Here is a 16,667-nt window from a genome sequence, read left to right as displayed (position 1 = left end):
GACACTATTACAAAGCGCGTACAAAATAATATAGTATATTGCAAATAATAAAAATATTAATGTAATAATAATTTCTATTTAGAAAACAGTACACACATAGGCTTCATTATATATTAGATAATAATAATTCTAAACATTAAAGGTGCGACTATATTCTTCTTCTTAAATATAGGAGAGGCGAACGGTTATAGTTTCTAATTAAGGTTAAGCAAGGACGGCAATCCTATTTAAATTTATCTAAATTTGTGCTTATAGAGGTAAGTCGAAGTAAAAAACAAGTCTTGGTATAGCTCACATCTTTTACGAAAATAAAATTAAATATTTTTTAAATAATTGATGGTAATATAACAACTACTGACGATCCACTGTGTTGGTCGACCAAGAAAAAAAAGAAGAAGGACAATGCTGGAAATAAATGTTCTATTTAGTGCATAAGTATATAAAGTGCTTCCATATCTTATACGATAGCATTAATTTAGCTGCTCCTCTTATAATATTTACATATATGCCGAACTATGCTGGCCTCTTTACATTCATTATAGGCAGGTTTGTTATTTTTTTGTGAAAATCTTCCCTAAATTAGAAAATTAGAAGAAACGGAAAAAAAACACCGAAAATTGAAATGAATCATATATAGGCTCAGCTTGTATTTAAAAGAAAACTAACTCAGCTTGATCTGAAAAAGTTTTATCCAAATAATTTTTTTCCTACGCTTAACAGATTGTTATCTTCATATAAATCTCTTGCTTGGAAATACCTTAGGTGTTTATAGGGTATGAATGATCAACTCAAAAATGTATTTAAGTATTTAATAATATTTTCAGGGGGGCGCACCATTTTCGTTCACGTAAATTGAGGTAACATTTATTCTAGTTTTTTCTATATCAATTTTTTCTAATGCAATATCTACACATTTTTTAAAAAAATTTGAACAATTAATCATAACAACTTCACGATTGCTGAGGCCCACACAGATTTGTTATAACCGTATCTATAGGCGGAACAGCGAGTCTAATCTTTGTCGTGGCTTTTGACAGGTAGGTAAAAAACTAGCTGATTGCAAATTTTCACTACTAATATTTAGTTTCCTAAAAGGAGTTGAAGAAGCGTAAATGTAATCATAAATATAGTTTTAAGCACAAAACCAAAAAACAAAAATAAATAAATAAATTTTCTAAAAATATTAATTATACAAAGAAAAAAATTTTATCATAATATGTATGGGATTTGATAAAGATAACTGTATGGGTCTGTTCTTAAAATCATTCATATGAATTGTTAAATTTTCACAATTTTTGCTATGTTATATTAAAATAAGATGTACTTGTGTGTTATTTCATATGAAAAGTCAAATTTTAAAGGATTCATTCTTGTAAATTAAATCTCAAATTGTTTTCGCTTTTCAATCTTTCCATATCGTAGATGAAATTGCCGGTAAGAGCGACAAATAACGAAAGAACTGACATATGCAATTATTTGCTTCTGTCGGTCCAGAAATTTGCGCTAACTCATAGTGCTTTAAAGTTTGGTTTGCTTCTCGCGAAACCAGTTTTACTTCACTCCTGTAATACTTCTCAACCAGGGCTTATAGAAAGTTGTCCGCATATAAATGCCAGGTAAATAAGGAAGAGCGCACTTGATTCCATGCGATACCGTGCCAGCTAGTTCGTATCTTCCATCTGGTCGTTGAAGCACTAAAGGTCCACCACTATCTCCCTAAAAAAAAAAACAAACAAAATTTGGTTTTTTCTTTCGATTTTAAAGATATTTTGATAAAAGATCATTTACTTCGCATGAATCTTTTTGGCCATTAGCATATCCAGCACAAAGGAATGAATTTAATATTCGTTTATTTTGACCGGCTGTATGAAACATCTCTTGACAGACGCTATTCTCTATGATTGGAACCTGCAATGTATTGAGAATTCTTCGTTAATGTGCATCCCGGTATAAGCAGCTTTCGCTTAGACTACCTGAACTTCCTGTAGAACCGACGGTACCCCACCGCCGTATTTTAAACGGCCCCAGCCAGTAACTGTGGCCATGCGCCCCGTAAAATCAGCTTTGTCGGACGGCATACAAATCGGCACTTAAATTTTGGAATGGGTGGTTTCAAAAAAGCATTATGTATACAAAAAATAGCGTACAAATCTACTTATGGCTTACCTATATGGGAATCATATTGAACCGCATTGTCAAGTTCCAAAAGCGCAATATCATTTTCGAACGTTGCTGGCTCGTATTGACGGTGAACGATTACCCGCTTTACGTTTTTAGTGATGGCACGTTTGCTCTCCAAATCACCGGAAATATCAAATTCTCCCATAACTGCAACCAAAGATGCTAGAAATCTAGGAAAATCATTACAAACTGTAGTATTGGCAGTTATTCAATTATTCCAACTCACCCCGGTTGACAATGCGCAGCCGTAATAACGAATCGATTAGTGATTAGAACTCCGCCACATTTATTCTTTGTAAACAAACCAAGCCACGTTGACTCTCGAACTAACACCTGCCATGGATAAGCACCGAAAGTTGACCCTTTTCCTCCTACAATTCTGCCCGTTTTGATCTGAGGTCTCATTCCGCATTCTGTTAATTTGGATTGAAATGTTTAGGTTAGGAAATAGGGAGAGTATAGTAAGAACAAAGATGTGGTCCCGTATTTTATTTGAGCAAGGAAAGAAAGAAGGAAGGAAGTAAGGAGAGAACTACAACGTTTAAAAGTTGAAGAAGGAAGTAAAGAAAATTATAATATGGCCACTAGTTTACTGAGAAGAAGAACTATTTAGTAAATAAGTTAAGTAAGTGATTGGACGACACGGTGATCGAGGAGACGCAAGCGGGTATTTGGATCGCGTTTGAACGCGTGTTAGAAAGGTGTGTGTAGCAAATTAAGAAGAAAATAAATTTCCATTTTCGGATCTGTCCATCATGATGATTTGAAATATTTGCTAGCGATTTAGGAAACTTACGAAATTTACGGCCCCCAGAGCCCAATGGCGTATCCTCAACGTCAGCGATTTCATTTTCGCTAGGATTAGTATCTTCACTGTCTTCTTCGTCGATGAGGTCGTCTTCGACTTGTGCAGCTGTAGTAGTGGTCGTTAATTTTTTGGTTGGTTTTCTAGTACCTGGTTTACGAGTTGTGGTCGTCGTTCGCCTCACCACAGGCTTTTTCGTCGTAGAGACTGGTTTCCTCGAAGATGTCGGCTTTTTAACGGGGGCTTTAGTTGACAGACGTGTTACAGACTTTTTAGTTGTTACCCTAGGTTTATAGGTGGTGGCTATTGTGGTAGGCTTGCGAGTCGATTTGTGAGTTGTAGCGACGACATTTGCTGTGTATTCATCGTTGTGAATTGGAACTGTATCGTTACTTTGCTCTATCAAATTGGCAAGATCCTCGAAGTTTCCTTGAAGAGATTCTACTATTTTATGCACCAAAGTATTCATTTTAGTTTTAAGCAAATGATCTTCAATAAAGGTGGGAGTAGATAGGTCGAAATCATTCGTGACAGCACTGGAGGTTGCGGACATGTTAAGATTAGGATTACGTACAGGTGGAAAATTGACAAAGTCATTGGGAGAGGTGTATGTTTCTTCTTCTTCAATGGGAGATTCAATTTTTTCGCTTGGCACTTGAAAAGTCGGATACGTAGGCGTTGGACCGTAGTATCCAGGAAAAGCGGGTTTATCATCGGATGGTACGCCTGATTCGGTAATGGCTTGCGTAATCGCAGGTCTTATTGGCTGGTCATAATCAAAAGCTCCAAAATAGCCAGCGTCGTCGAAATTACTCACATTATCGGTGACGGTGACAGTGCTGGATGCGGTTGGTCTTGAATTTCCAGCTAATACTAGCTTTGTCAAATCCAATGAGTTGTGAATAGCGGAGGTGCCGATATGATTTGACAATTGATTAAAGTTGCTTGGTGGTGTATTTATCGTTGTCGGCTTAGGAGTGATAAGAACGGTAGGAGCCAAAGGACGAACGGTTGATTGAACTTTAACGAAGCTAGGCTTTTTTTGAGCATTGTACTGAGGCTGCGGTTTATGGCTCTGAATCGGTGCTGCTGAACTAATAATTGGCGGGATCATATAATTGGGCGAAGAGGGAGCCATTTCTTCTGTTGGTGTGACTGAAGCTAAAGTTTGAGCAGTACTCAGTACGAATGAATCCAATTTATCATCAGTAACAATTAATGGAGGCACGTTGCTGTAATGATATTCGACGTGAGTTGTGGGTCTAGGCGACGTTGGACCTGTGACGTAACTGGTAGATATGGAGTTGTTAAGATGTTTTTTCGGAGGTTTAACAGTTATAGGCGGTTGTCGCGTTGTACTTGAGATAAAGTTTTCTATTAGTTTAGGTGGTTGCGTCTTTTCCGTAAGAGGAACAAGTTCGGTGGTACTCGATAGTAGATTTAACGTATTACTAGATGCTGGTGGTTTTGCCGTTGTAGATTTAGCTGGCTTCTCTGTAGTCGTAGAAATATATATTACGGTTGGTTTTCGTGAAGTTGATTCCGAATATTTAGAATATTCGTGGACGTTTGTAGTTGATGAAGAAACTAATACTGCATTGGGAAGCAGCGGTTGGTTGTGATAGGGGTTTGTAGGGCGTTTAGTGCTTGAACTAGGGTACGCTTGACCTAATACAGAACTCTGCATAGCTGTGTTGCTTTCTTCGTTAATCAGATCATCTATATCCGACATGTTTACGGGATATGCAACCCCTATTGCTGGTAACTTACTAAAACTGGAGAGCGGATTGTTAGAAGATGAAATGTGAATATAACTGTTTCCTGCGGCAGGGTTTTTAAGCGGAACATAGGAGTCCCTTATAGTTGATGGTTTATTTGACGAGAGCGGCACGTAGGAAGAAGTTGAAGTTTCCAAAACTTTCTCTTGGCAGGTGTTATATTTTGAGGGTATACATGTAAGATTCGGCTTCGTATTAGGAGAACTCTTGTCGCTAGTTGTATTTTTTCTAATATGAATATAGTTGGGGTCGGTTTCGGTTAAGACATTATAAGCTGGACCGTGGTTGCTGTGATTTAATTGCTGAATAATGGTCTCAATAGAATCTACATGAGCGGTAACAGCCGAAGCGGTGGTATAATTATTAGAAACCGGATTCTTAATGTCTTCATTATTGGAAATCGTATGAATTAACACATACTGATCTTTAGTGTGATCTTGAACATGCTGCGTTTCCAATTTTAAGGGCTTGTAAGTAATTAAAGAAGGCAGTCCTGTATATGAATTATTCTCCGTTATTTCTGTAGCAATTTCGGTGGTAGATGCAATGCTATGTGGTATCAGAGTATGTAACACAAAATTAGAATTCGGAGAAACCTTCTCAGAGAACGATGGCTTAAAGGAGCTTGCGTGAATTTGAAGTTTCAGAGGTTTTTGACTACTGGCGGTTAAAACGTTATTATTGGCATGCGAAGTTACTTTATCTTTGACTTCTCCTTCGTGTTGATAATCCTTCATAGGCTCTTTGACTTCTTCCCCGTGTTGGTAACCTTTTGTAGGCTCTTTGATTCCCTCTCCATATTGATAACCATTCGTAGGTTCCTTAAGTTCTAATGCTTGCATATTACTCGTGTTGTGATTCTTATTGCTTTGCTTGTGATTTCCGGGAGGGGTATGAATTAAGTTTTGTAGCATAGAGCCACTGGAAATTGTGTAATCTTTTTCGATTTGTGCAGCATTTTCAGTTGAAAACATACCATAAGTCTGGGCTGCAAGTTTATTTGTATCTTTTTCATGCTCTTGCAGCTTCTGCTGTTGATAATGGTGATAGTATGCATTCTGTGCGTCGTTAATCAAAGTACTAGTTGCATCCAGTTCAGTAGCAACATGACAGCAAGCTCCAAACAAAAATCCATCCATGCATGCACCTACAACTTCCCCTCCACGTTGGGCACACTCATGATTGAACATACAAATCGTCGTCCCCTTCGTTTTAAATTCCTCATCTCTTAAGGTTTTGCCTGCTCGACATTGTTTTGGTGTTATGCGATATCCTCCAAAGAGTTTTCGACCTTCTTGAGAGAAAAAGAAAAATTCAAATGGAATTAACAGTAGTTAAAATGTATGTTGCGTTGTAGTTAGTACTAATGTGATTATATATAACAAGTAAAAACATTATAATGGGCCACGGCCCGCCAATAAACAGCCTACATGGATTATCTGAATACAGTTATTCACCTAGGTTACAAAGTGGTGACACATATGGGAAGTAATCGAAAGAGTAGTCCGATCCTACCCAATTTCAATGCTCTTCGCTCTTTGGACACGATACGTTCGGGTATACCAAATTTCATCAAAATATCCCGAAAAATTTCGGCTGCAGATTTAACGGAAGATAACAACATAGAAAGACGGGCAAACAAGTTTTGATCAGAAAGTGATTCTATGATGTGATTGATTGTGAATGACTTTCCGAATCAGTCAAAGTCAGTCCGTGTGTCCGTCGTTCACAACAAAAAATCACTTTCTGAATCGATTAGTATAATAAAAGATACAGAAAACCTATATCGAAGGTTTTGCACATAAAAGATATCTGTAAGTTTCTCCGTTCGTCTGCATAATCTCCGATGGTGAATTGAATATTTCGCCCGTCAATAGTCTGTAGTGCGAGAAGGCTTTGCTGCAGGGGGTGTGCATTAATCTGTAGGGTTCATATTTATAATATGACATATCTTATTAACTGCAGATGTTTCAGAAGTGTGTTCGGGACAATTTTTGTGTTGGTCTGTTAACTGGCGTCGAAAGGTATTTTTAATGGGGTCTTAGTCGAATATATTTTTTTTGTTATTTATAAGCGACAAAGGTAATGTTTATATTTATGCAAGTCAATTGTTAATATGTTTGTAGGCGGATTTTTCACTGCAGCTTAAGATGAGCTTTGTAAATGCGCACACTGATCATTTCCACACCAATGTCTGCTATTGATTATGATAATTTATATATTATGTTTTAGTCTGTTGTGATAACGGTTATTATGGATCGCGGCATTCTGCAAACTCAAACTATCGTTAATTTTTGCTTGCATATATTTTGATCAGCAACTTATATTGGTTGGAATGATAAAGTAATGGGAAGTATGAATGTACGGTTAAATTCGATGATTTTGACCTTTCCCTACATAAAATAACATAATAATTTTCTATCTAGTATTATTGAGTTAGTCAGTGTATACAGGCGCTAATCATGGAAAGATCAAAATTGCATTGTTGACATTCATTACTTTTGTTTTTCGATTTAAAGAAATCTACTGCCCAAGACTTTTAGAAGCTTATGGTGATACCACAGCCTATCATAAATTGTCCATTTTGGTGTCAACGGTATAAAGGTGGTGATTTTAACGTCAACGACAAAGAACGGCCTGGAGGTCCAAACAAGCTCGATGGTAATGAATTGAGAAACATATTGGACGAAAACTCAGCTCAAATTTTTAAAAAAACTTTGAAACAGTTTAGCAGTTGGCGAATCAACTTTTACTGCGTATGTCTAGCGATGTACAAAATCAACGATATTTTGTTACAAAAAGAATCAGCAACAGCTTCTCTGCTAAGATAACGGTGGGCCACGCGTTGCAAGAGCTCTCAAGGATACATTCCTGCAGCTCGAATGGAAAGTTCTGCCGCATCCAGCGTACTCACCATACATAGCGCCTTCTGATTATCAATTGCTCAAATCCATGCAGCGTGGCATGCTGAAGAGATGCGAAAATGGGTCGATAATTGGATCGCTCCCAAACAATATCCTTCTTTCGACATGGTACCGCTATGTTGTCAGGAAGATGGAAAAAAGTTGTGGAAAATGATAAAAAATATTTGGACTAATATGTATTGTGAAAATTTTTCTCATTAAAAGCTTTTTTCAAGTGAAAAAATTATCAGAATACATGCAAGCACGTATTAATAATTATAAAAGCTAAGGTTTGAAATTTTAATGTTTGCGGACTTGAAAGTTCGCCGTGATCTTACCGACAAAGGGACTTTTTATACCGACTAAGAATATATCTTTCGATGACACTTGAGATGTGTTTCCAGTACTTAAAAACTCGAAACCCTTTTTGTGTTCTCATAATATGGGAAGTGGTCAAAGCCGTGATCTGAATCATTTTCAATAGGTTTCGTCCATGAGCCAAGATACGTCAGCGTACCAAATTTCGCTAGATAAATAAAACATTGTTACGAAAATCCCAAATTCAGTTAAATGCCAGCTAAGTAATTTTCGTAAGAACAAATTTCCTAAAGAAGGAAAAACCAAATGAGCATTCGCAGGCGCCTCATGAAGCTGCAGGCCGATGAAAACGAATAGCGGAGAAGCAAACAGGTAAAAGCTAAGTGCATATTCGCAGGCTCATCATGCAGGTGCAGGCCGATGAAAACGATTAGAGGAAAAACCAGGCTGGGATTAGACCATAACCATAAATTTAGTTATAATAACATTCTTGTAAAATTGTATATAAATCGAATATTTGTGAAAAGTAGAGTTAGTCTGGCAAGAACGCAGAAGTTGAGAGTACGGCCAAAATAAATCGTAAATAAATATTCCTACTGTTGTGAAACACAAAGTAGTAAAATAAAAGAACTTTGAAGTGTATTTCTTTTGATCAAAATATCCACGATCTAGTGATACGGACTGTACCTTGTAAAAAGCGAATTTCATAACAATATCAACAATTGCTACCTATAAGTTGAAGTTAAGAATACAAGAAGGACGGACAAACTCACATCGATTTAGAAAATTGCATGAACAAATCGGTACAATCAAAGATGGATCTATTTCAACTCCGACTGAGTGCAGCGTACGTCCGCACAAACATAATATATCCTTGTATCACAAGTGGTGTAGGGTATTCTTAGCGTAAAAACACTGTAACTCATAAAAAAGTAATTAACAAGATATGATACTTTTTGATTTTCTAAAAATAATTAGGACCATTTGTTAAAACCTATATCAACCTGTCAGTTTCACAAATTATTAATCGAAGCGTTGTAAAATGAGAATGTAAAGGAAAGAGTGTAGTCGAAATGAGGAAAAGCGCTTTGCGTTATGCGGTGATTACGTAGCAGTTTTGGATTAAGGGATATAAATTAATTGTATACCTAGGGGTTCACGAACATCTTCTCTAATGTTCACACGTGGTATTTTATAAAAATATTTTATATCCTACCCTACTTGAGATAGACCCATCTCCTAGTGTATTTTTGTAGTCACTTTCTGAATCGACCTAAGCTTGTCTGTCCGTCTGTCCATGTGCTCGTCTTGGTATTTCTGTGATCAATTTACAAACCGATATTTTGATGAAATTCTGTACACTAACCTGTTTTGTGCTAAAGTCAAACGCCATTGAAAATGGATTGGACCACCTTTTTGACGTCCTTCTATGCCCGTGACCCACTACATTGTTTTTACTTGTGTTGATCTATTGAAAGTAGGCCCCACCCGCGAAAGCGTAATATTTTCCATCCACTCAAACAATCAAAAAAAAAAAGAAGCAAAATGAACAAACAAACGTTTCTTAAAACATGAAATTTCGTATAATGGAAGAACTGAGGAGTTTTTACTGTATTTTCAACTTTTTATTTACTCTCTCGAAGAGAAATTTTCAAAGTACACACACAAATTACCATATGTGGTATGTAACCTTTACCTAACTTCGTTTTCTCTTTGTCTGTTTTGTTATGATGAAAAAGAATTTATATGAATTTTTACATTTCATTAGTCTTTCACTTTCACTGCTCATTTAAAAAATTCAAATGTATATTAAAAACGTGGATATTTACATTTATGTATTTATGTGAAATAAAAGAAACTCAACATAAATGAAGCAATGGATGGACGATGATGTTCGTATATATTCAGCTTACGATGAATTAGCGTTTGGCATGAGTTTGAACGGAAAGTTTCTTATAACTGACACAGATACGATACAAGCACCGACTGGCTGGGTTCTTACTTACGTGAAAAGTTGTACTGGCTAGTAAATGGCCACCGTGACGACTCATGTACACATATGTCTACATATATTATATCTCTAGCGATATTTATATCACATTTTTTTCTTATATGTATGTATGTATGTATGTACATATATATAACCGTATATACTCAATAGAGGCGCGTAAGAATGAATTACATGGAATCAATTTGCATTTAACACTTAGTGCAAGAAGTGCTAACAAGTTGGTGGAGAGTTTCATTGCGTGAAATAATTGCTCTTAATAAATCTGGTTTCGGTTGACGTGGTTGTTCGCTATATCCAAGCAAGTAAACGCGTATTGTGCATTTGTAGGTATATGCTCAATTTAATGTTTTTTTTTTTTTTTTTGAACTGTTAGCAATAATTTTTTCAGCTATATCATGCTCGATAGTTGATTCAAGTAGAACCTATTTGGGGGGAATATATATTTGAGTAGGCAGAGCACTAATGCAACTTTTTCAACGCATGGATTGTTAGGAAAAAAAACAACTGCAAATTTTATTCGGAAGAAAACTTTTGATTGTTTATTTTATTTATAAAATTGATCAATATTGAGGAATAGCAATTATGCCTATAAACCAATTATCTAAATTGCAGGCGGCTAACAAGGTTTACATTGATATTGAAATTTCAGAAAAACCGCTTTTCTTTCTTTCAAAAGAGAAGGTGTTTGGAATCTCTTCCTACAACTATACTTATTACTCTTATACGAGCTTAAATGGTTTTTTTCCCACTTGCCTATGGCGCCAACCAATCTTTCGCTACTTCGTAAGTATTCCAGCAAAAGACAAACATACTGGGGGTGTAGAAAAACGGCATAGTCGGTTGATTACACTTATTTTTTTTATTTTAGATAGAACTAGCACGTAGCTAGAGTGTCTGGGTAGTTAATAAATTGGTGGTGACTCAAAAACCGTTCGCCTTTACGGTATTTTGATAAGTGGTTTTAATTGAGATACTTATTAACACTCTGTGCGAGCGAAAATATAATATACCGTACTAGGAATCGGAGCTTCGGCTTTCAGAGGGCGGCGCTAAGCTGAAATTACCTCTACACGACTTTGTATTTTATTTACTTTTTCTTTTCCTTTGTTTGAGCGCGGGAAAACAAGACGGATAGACGAACAGACAAACTTAGGTCGATTCAGATATTTAATACAAACGGTACCGCAAGTTGTTTAGGATATAATGATGCATATTAAAAACAAGTAAGACCATTATAATCCGGCAAGGCCCTACACCATATTGTCTGACCCAATTTTTAGTTTTATTATAGAACACAAAAATTATATCTTGTCTCTAAATAAAGCCAGATTTATCAAGTACTAGTATCAAGTACAAGTATTTATGGGGAAGCGGGCCCAAAACGCAATCTTATGTAGTACAAGTTTAGCCCCCACATAGGGCAAGATCCAAAAATTGGCATGGATGGTCCAAATTTTGTAAAGTTCATTGGGTCAATTTCATCACCACATATTAAAACTTAGGCGTTTCTGCTCTAAAATGGATCATTTTTTGTGAAAGTCCTTATTAAGGTTGGATCCAAGATAGAGGCTGAGATGGTCCAAATTTTGTACAGTTAATTTTTTTAATGTTAAATTTCTATTATGAAATAATTTTCGTCATGAGGCCTTGAAAAGTGTATCTTTTTATCGCATAAACATCGTTTTCTTCATATGAGAGAAGATTCAAAAATTATCACAGCCGATCCAAAGTTTTCGTACCAATTTAGAATGCCGAAATACTGCTACTTAGTCACTTTTGCCAAGAGGTGGGTCTAATTTAAGCTCTTCTACCAGTTACGTACGTCTGCACTAACTTATTATATCCTGTACCACAAGTGGTGTAAGGTATAAAGACCTTAGAATTCAGAATATATTTACATAGGGATAAGTGTATTTTAAAATATATGTTGGCATTATGGTCGGTCGCTAGGCATAAGAGAGACCAGTGTTAGTGCTATAATTTTTTTTCGAATTTCAACCAATTTTGGTACTTAGCAGTAGTGCAGTCACAATAAAATACTCCGATTTCCATTTTCTTATAAAAAAAGGAGTAAAGTCACGCGAACTAGTATTAACAAAAAGGCCTTATGACTTATGACGTCCCTGCGCTGTTGGTGTCCAGAGCGTACTTGGGAAGATGTTAAAAGTATTCTGAGCGAAGTTCGCGCTTTTTACTCTATCTAGAAAAGTTCATTTCGGGAAGCTTCTTAATAATCAAGATTGAGAGCTAAGCCTTGTTAAATGCACTCTAAGTCTAAGGATGAATAGAAAAGGCCGTTAACAATGAAAGGAATAAATAACAACAGAATTTGAGATTGATTAACCTTCGCTTCTCATGACGAATGTTAACTATTGCATTGAAACCTTTTCTGGGTGCCCTAAGTATAACTTCTGAAGGGCTTAAGGCCATATAAAGCGCTTTGCTTACAACATCAATCTTAGAGACCACATCTCCTCCTTCTAACCCTATAAAATCATTCAAACTCCATCTCTAAGCCATCTAAAAGAACGAATGCAATTCTCTAGATCGAGGAGAAACTCTTACATATTTTCTATCTATTTACCTACTTTCTATCTTTCACTGTTCGTGTTGCTAAACATTGGGATGCGTAACTGCTTACCCTGAAATCCTTCCATGATATTTTGAATACCTTTAGAATAAAATTGACCGCACAGCCAAAATCATAATTTATATATTCTTGCTGGTGGGAATTGATAACTACATGGTGATGATTACATTTGCAGCAATCTAGCTGACTTGTATACTCCCTTTATTATATTATAATTTCTTTTTGCACATCAAATATATCTATGTAACTAGGTAATAGGCCTATGGCTTTGTAGTTACTTAATAAATGAATAAATGAAGTGAAAATGAAATGATTTGAAAATGAACCTTGAATAAAACTTATTAGGCATTTATTCCTTTACATTCGACTGTGCAATAAAGATTTTAATGAAGGCCAACAAAGCAGTAAGCCCTGCGGGGTATATTCCCTTGATGATAATAGATTTCTTTCAATATGACCAATCAATCAGAGGACCCTCTATAGCTACAATACGTGATCATCAGAGAAAAATGTGAAAACTAATAGGAGGTGACCGCAGCCAATGACAGTTAATTGATTGATTGACTTGCAAGAGTAAGTGTATAACAGTGACATTCTTAACTTTAATTTGGCAACGAAGGCATCGATTTTTTACTAAACAGGTATAAAAAATTTCATATTACCCTAAAAACCAGCAGACACCGTGACTCGTTCTGCAAAGCCATTTGCACCATAGCTCACGCGCCAATGCTACCCAAATCCGTCGATAAACGGCCTACACATTACTACGCAAATTTTGTTATGATCATAAATTGTAACAGAAAGAAGTTGCGATTGTTTTCTTCTTGACTGTGTAAGTGTATGTTTCGTTCATCAAAATACTTTTTGGTGCTCACTTTGCTTGGTAGCTTATAATAATATGTACAACAATAGGGCCACACATAAAGAAAACCAAGTAAGAAGACAGCTGTAATTGTTGTGAGACGAATTTTGGATATGGCCTATACAGGCAAGGCCAGTCTAGTACATTTTTTTGGTTGAAACAAAGTATAGAAGAAGGGAGAAGGATCGCTTCGTCTATTAGAAAAATTTTAAATAAACGATGATGATGTGCAGGAGAATTCAGATTTTCACAATTGCGATTTTTCCGTGTAGATCGTATATAAAAATTCACTTGAGAAGTAAGGTCTGTCAGTAGAATAATTTATTATACAGTATGTAGTGCTATTACCAGCCTTACCAGCAAGTACTTAAGAAGTGTTGCAGACTGAATGAAAAATTTAGTTAACTCTCTAGGTGAAAAACTTAACATGTACACTCATGTGTACATATCTACTTTTGTAAACTAAAAAATTATGAGAACATATCCATCCGTAAGTAGCATTAACTGAACTAGTTTACGATTAAAAGATATTTGAATATATCTGTAAATATACATGTACGTATGAATGCATAGTAAACGTTTTAGCGTAAGAAAGTTATTTACGGTAAACACGATACAGTTGAAATTTATTCAATTATTGTTTTACAACAATTTATTCAGTTAGTCATCCCTTTTAGCTTTCGCCTAAAATTTTCACTATTGTTACATTTAATGCATATAACATTTAATATGACTCGAGCAATACCAATGTGTTCAAAAAATTATTGTTTGTAATTTTGCCTTGAACGTGACATTTACATACACATATATGTATAAGTATTTGTTTATTGGCAGTTAAAAGGTATTTTATCATCGATTTATTTTCACAAAAAAACAAAATAGAAATTTTTTCCTTTTCTTTCAATTTCTGCCCAAAAAGTAACGGGAATGATAAAAAAACTAAAGCAATATTTTTTAGCTAGTTCTCAAACCTTGTAGGATCGCCTTTAATTTCGTTTCGGTCGCAGATAACGTAGTAGTGTTTTTGAATTTTTTTTTTGCTTTCTACGAAGTGAAAAATATTTCGAAGTCATATATCCCGGGAGAAAGCGGCTGATCGGTCACGTTACAGTGAGCTCTTTGAGCAAAAAGTCTCACTCCGCAATAGTTAGTTTTTTATTTCATTTGATTTTTTTTCGTAACAAAACCTAGTGTTTCGCCATCTTTTCGGCATTGGTCTCAAGAAGTGATCTCCGAACACAATTGCTTTGATTTTGTCTACAATTTACGTATTGCAATTGAGTAGCCAAGTAGGCAAGAACAATTACCAATTGAGCAGACACTCACTAAGCTGCGACTACTTCTTATCTACCTCTTTCTGTTTCTGCACTTCTTTTCGAACTTATTACACGAACAAGGGCCATCTCCTGAGTGACTGATCAACCAAAAACAAAAAATGTATTGCTATTTATTCCCTGCTCCTCTTGAAAGCTTTTTTATCTTTATTTTCCATATAAGATCCTAAATCGCAAGACCTGCTATACCTTCTTCATTATTTCTCTCAATCAAATTCTTTTAAAAAAAACTTAGAGTAATTTCTGTGATATAGCTTGTTGTCCTAATGAAAAATGAAAAAAGGAACACGACTATCATAAATTGTTGACGTATGCAAAATAAAATATGGACAAAATTTAATGCCTTATTGCCCTTACCTTCTGTCAATCCGGATGCATGAATAAAAGGCACTAACTGGCCGATTATTAAAAACATGAGGAGAGTTGATCCGGATTTGAGTAATCGCTTCGTTGGCGTTAATAAACGAATAACTTTTTTCATAATTTATTTTGCGGTGCCGGGACTTTTTTTTCAAATATATTTATGATAAACGGAATGATTAAGTGATTAAATACATACATATATATATATATATATACATATATATATATATATATATATGTATGTATATATATATGTATATGTATATTAATAGAAATATTATATTGTTTAATATTTAAGCGCGCTTTCAAAATTAAGAGCAAGAAAATTCAAAAAAGCAAACAGAAGCAGCATATACAGCATATATACGATGTTTACCGCTATACTTTGTTGCGTATTATGTTCCAGTTGGCTTTTGCTAGGAAGCAAGTCCCATTGACTTGAAACGAGAACGTGTTTTTCTTACTCGTACGCACAATTATCGTTAGTTGTTTTTATTTAACATTCGCTGCATAACAATTTTACAAAATCGGACATTAGAGAAAACAAATTCCTAAAGAAATTATTAAAGCAAAACTCATTCGTTATTTGTGCGTTATTTTCTTTTCTTATTCATTTAGTTATTTAGTTTTTTTTTTTTTTTAATTTTTATTTATATATATTTTTTTTTCATTCTTTATTTGCCTGCATAAACTTTTTTTCTTTAATCGTAACAAGAGATCTTTATATATTTTTTACCGATATTTAAATATTAACGTTTTTTGTTCTCGCTCTTTTATATCTTACTATATTCGGATTAACACTTTAAATTCACGGGACGGTACATTGTAGGACAACCGTAAACAAAGTCTGCTAGGTTTGACGGTCTACTTGCAAATGTTTCATGCGCTGACCAAGTTTAAAAGTGGTTTCGAAAGATAACGGACTTTGCTTTTAACTTGACAAACTTTCACTTTAGCATAGAGAGTATGACGGCTACGGTCATAATGAAGTTGCTCTGCTGCAAAAAAAAGAAGAAAATATTTACCACAGATTCTTACAAATATTTTGACAATTTCGAACGTCTTTCTCTGTCTCTCTCTTTCTCTCTCTTTCTCTCTCTCTATCTATCTCTCACCGCTTGAAGAGATATCAGATATGAATTTTATCACAAATTGTTGCGATCGAAACATTCTCTATATTTGCTTAGATGTTTATGCGATTGGGAATATAAACACAGCGAGACACACGTCTGTTCTGCACGCTTCTTGAACAATAACTGAGTGCCTTCGCTTGCTGTGCAGTCAACAACAACATTTCGCGTGGATTATGCTTGCACTAGAATTAACTATGCTATGCTCTCCTATGCAGCATATATTACCACTGTTGGTACGCTTTAAGGGTAAGGTAATCACTTATAATTTGTTCATATGTTCAGCATTGGCTTTGTTTACTAATGAAATGTAATTTCTGGCGAATAATTTATGCATTAAAGATTTCGTTGTATATATGTAAAGCAAGGGCAAGGTCAAGACAATCTTGTAA

The 16,667-nt window shown here is 35.3% G+C and overlaps 1 protein-coding gene across 6 annotated transcripts; it reads right to left on the bottom strand.

The window, feature by feature from the left end:
- Nucleotides 1-135: 135 nt before the first annotated feature.
- Nucleotides 136-16,305, bottom strand: LOC119640939 (serine protease filzig). Of its 6 annotated transcripts, none has more exons than XM_038039312.1 (8): nucleotides 16,184-16,305; nucleotides 15,140-15,285; nucleotides 2,978-6,058; nucleotides 2,408-2,594; nucleotides 2,167-2,351; nucleotides 1,974-2,089; nucleotides 1,789-1,908; nucleotides 136-1,716 (listed from the first exon to the last, which is right to left on the bottom strand). In XM_038039312.1, the coding sequence occupies exons 2-8, from the start codon at nucleotides 15,261-15,263 to the stop codon at nucleotides 1,552-1,554; spliced, it is 3,978 nt and encodes a 1,325-aa protein (XP_037895240.1). In that variant the 5' UTR covers nucleotides 15,264-15,285; nucleotides 16,184-16,305; the 3' UTR covers nucleotides 136-1,551. The 6 variants fall into 6 exon arrangements, with proteins under 6 accessions (XP_037895240.1, XP_037895239.1, XP_037895238.1 ...); XM_038039311.1 differs by lacking the exon at nucleotides 16,184-16,305 and adding an exon at nucleotides 15,930-16,030; XM_038039310.1 differs by lacking the exon at nucleotides 16,184-16,305 and adding an exon at nucleotides 15,882-16,022.
- Between the last annotated feature and the right edge of the window lie 362 nt (nucleotides 16,306-16,667).

This window comes from Glossina fuscipes, unplaced genomic scaffold (genome assembly GCF_014805625.2).
Source record: "Glossina fuscipes isolate IAEA_lab_2018 unplaced genomic scaffold, Yale_Gfus_2 133, whole genome shotgun sequence".
Taxonomy (NCBI): domain Eukaryota; kingdom Metazoa; phylum Arthropoda; class Insecta; order Diptera; family Glossinidae; genus Glossina; species Glossina fuscipes.
Note: the sequence above shows the minus strand (reverse complement) of the source record. Positions and strands in the feature narration are given on the sequence as shown.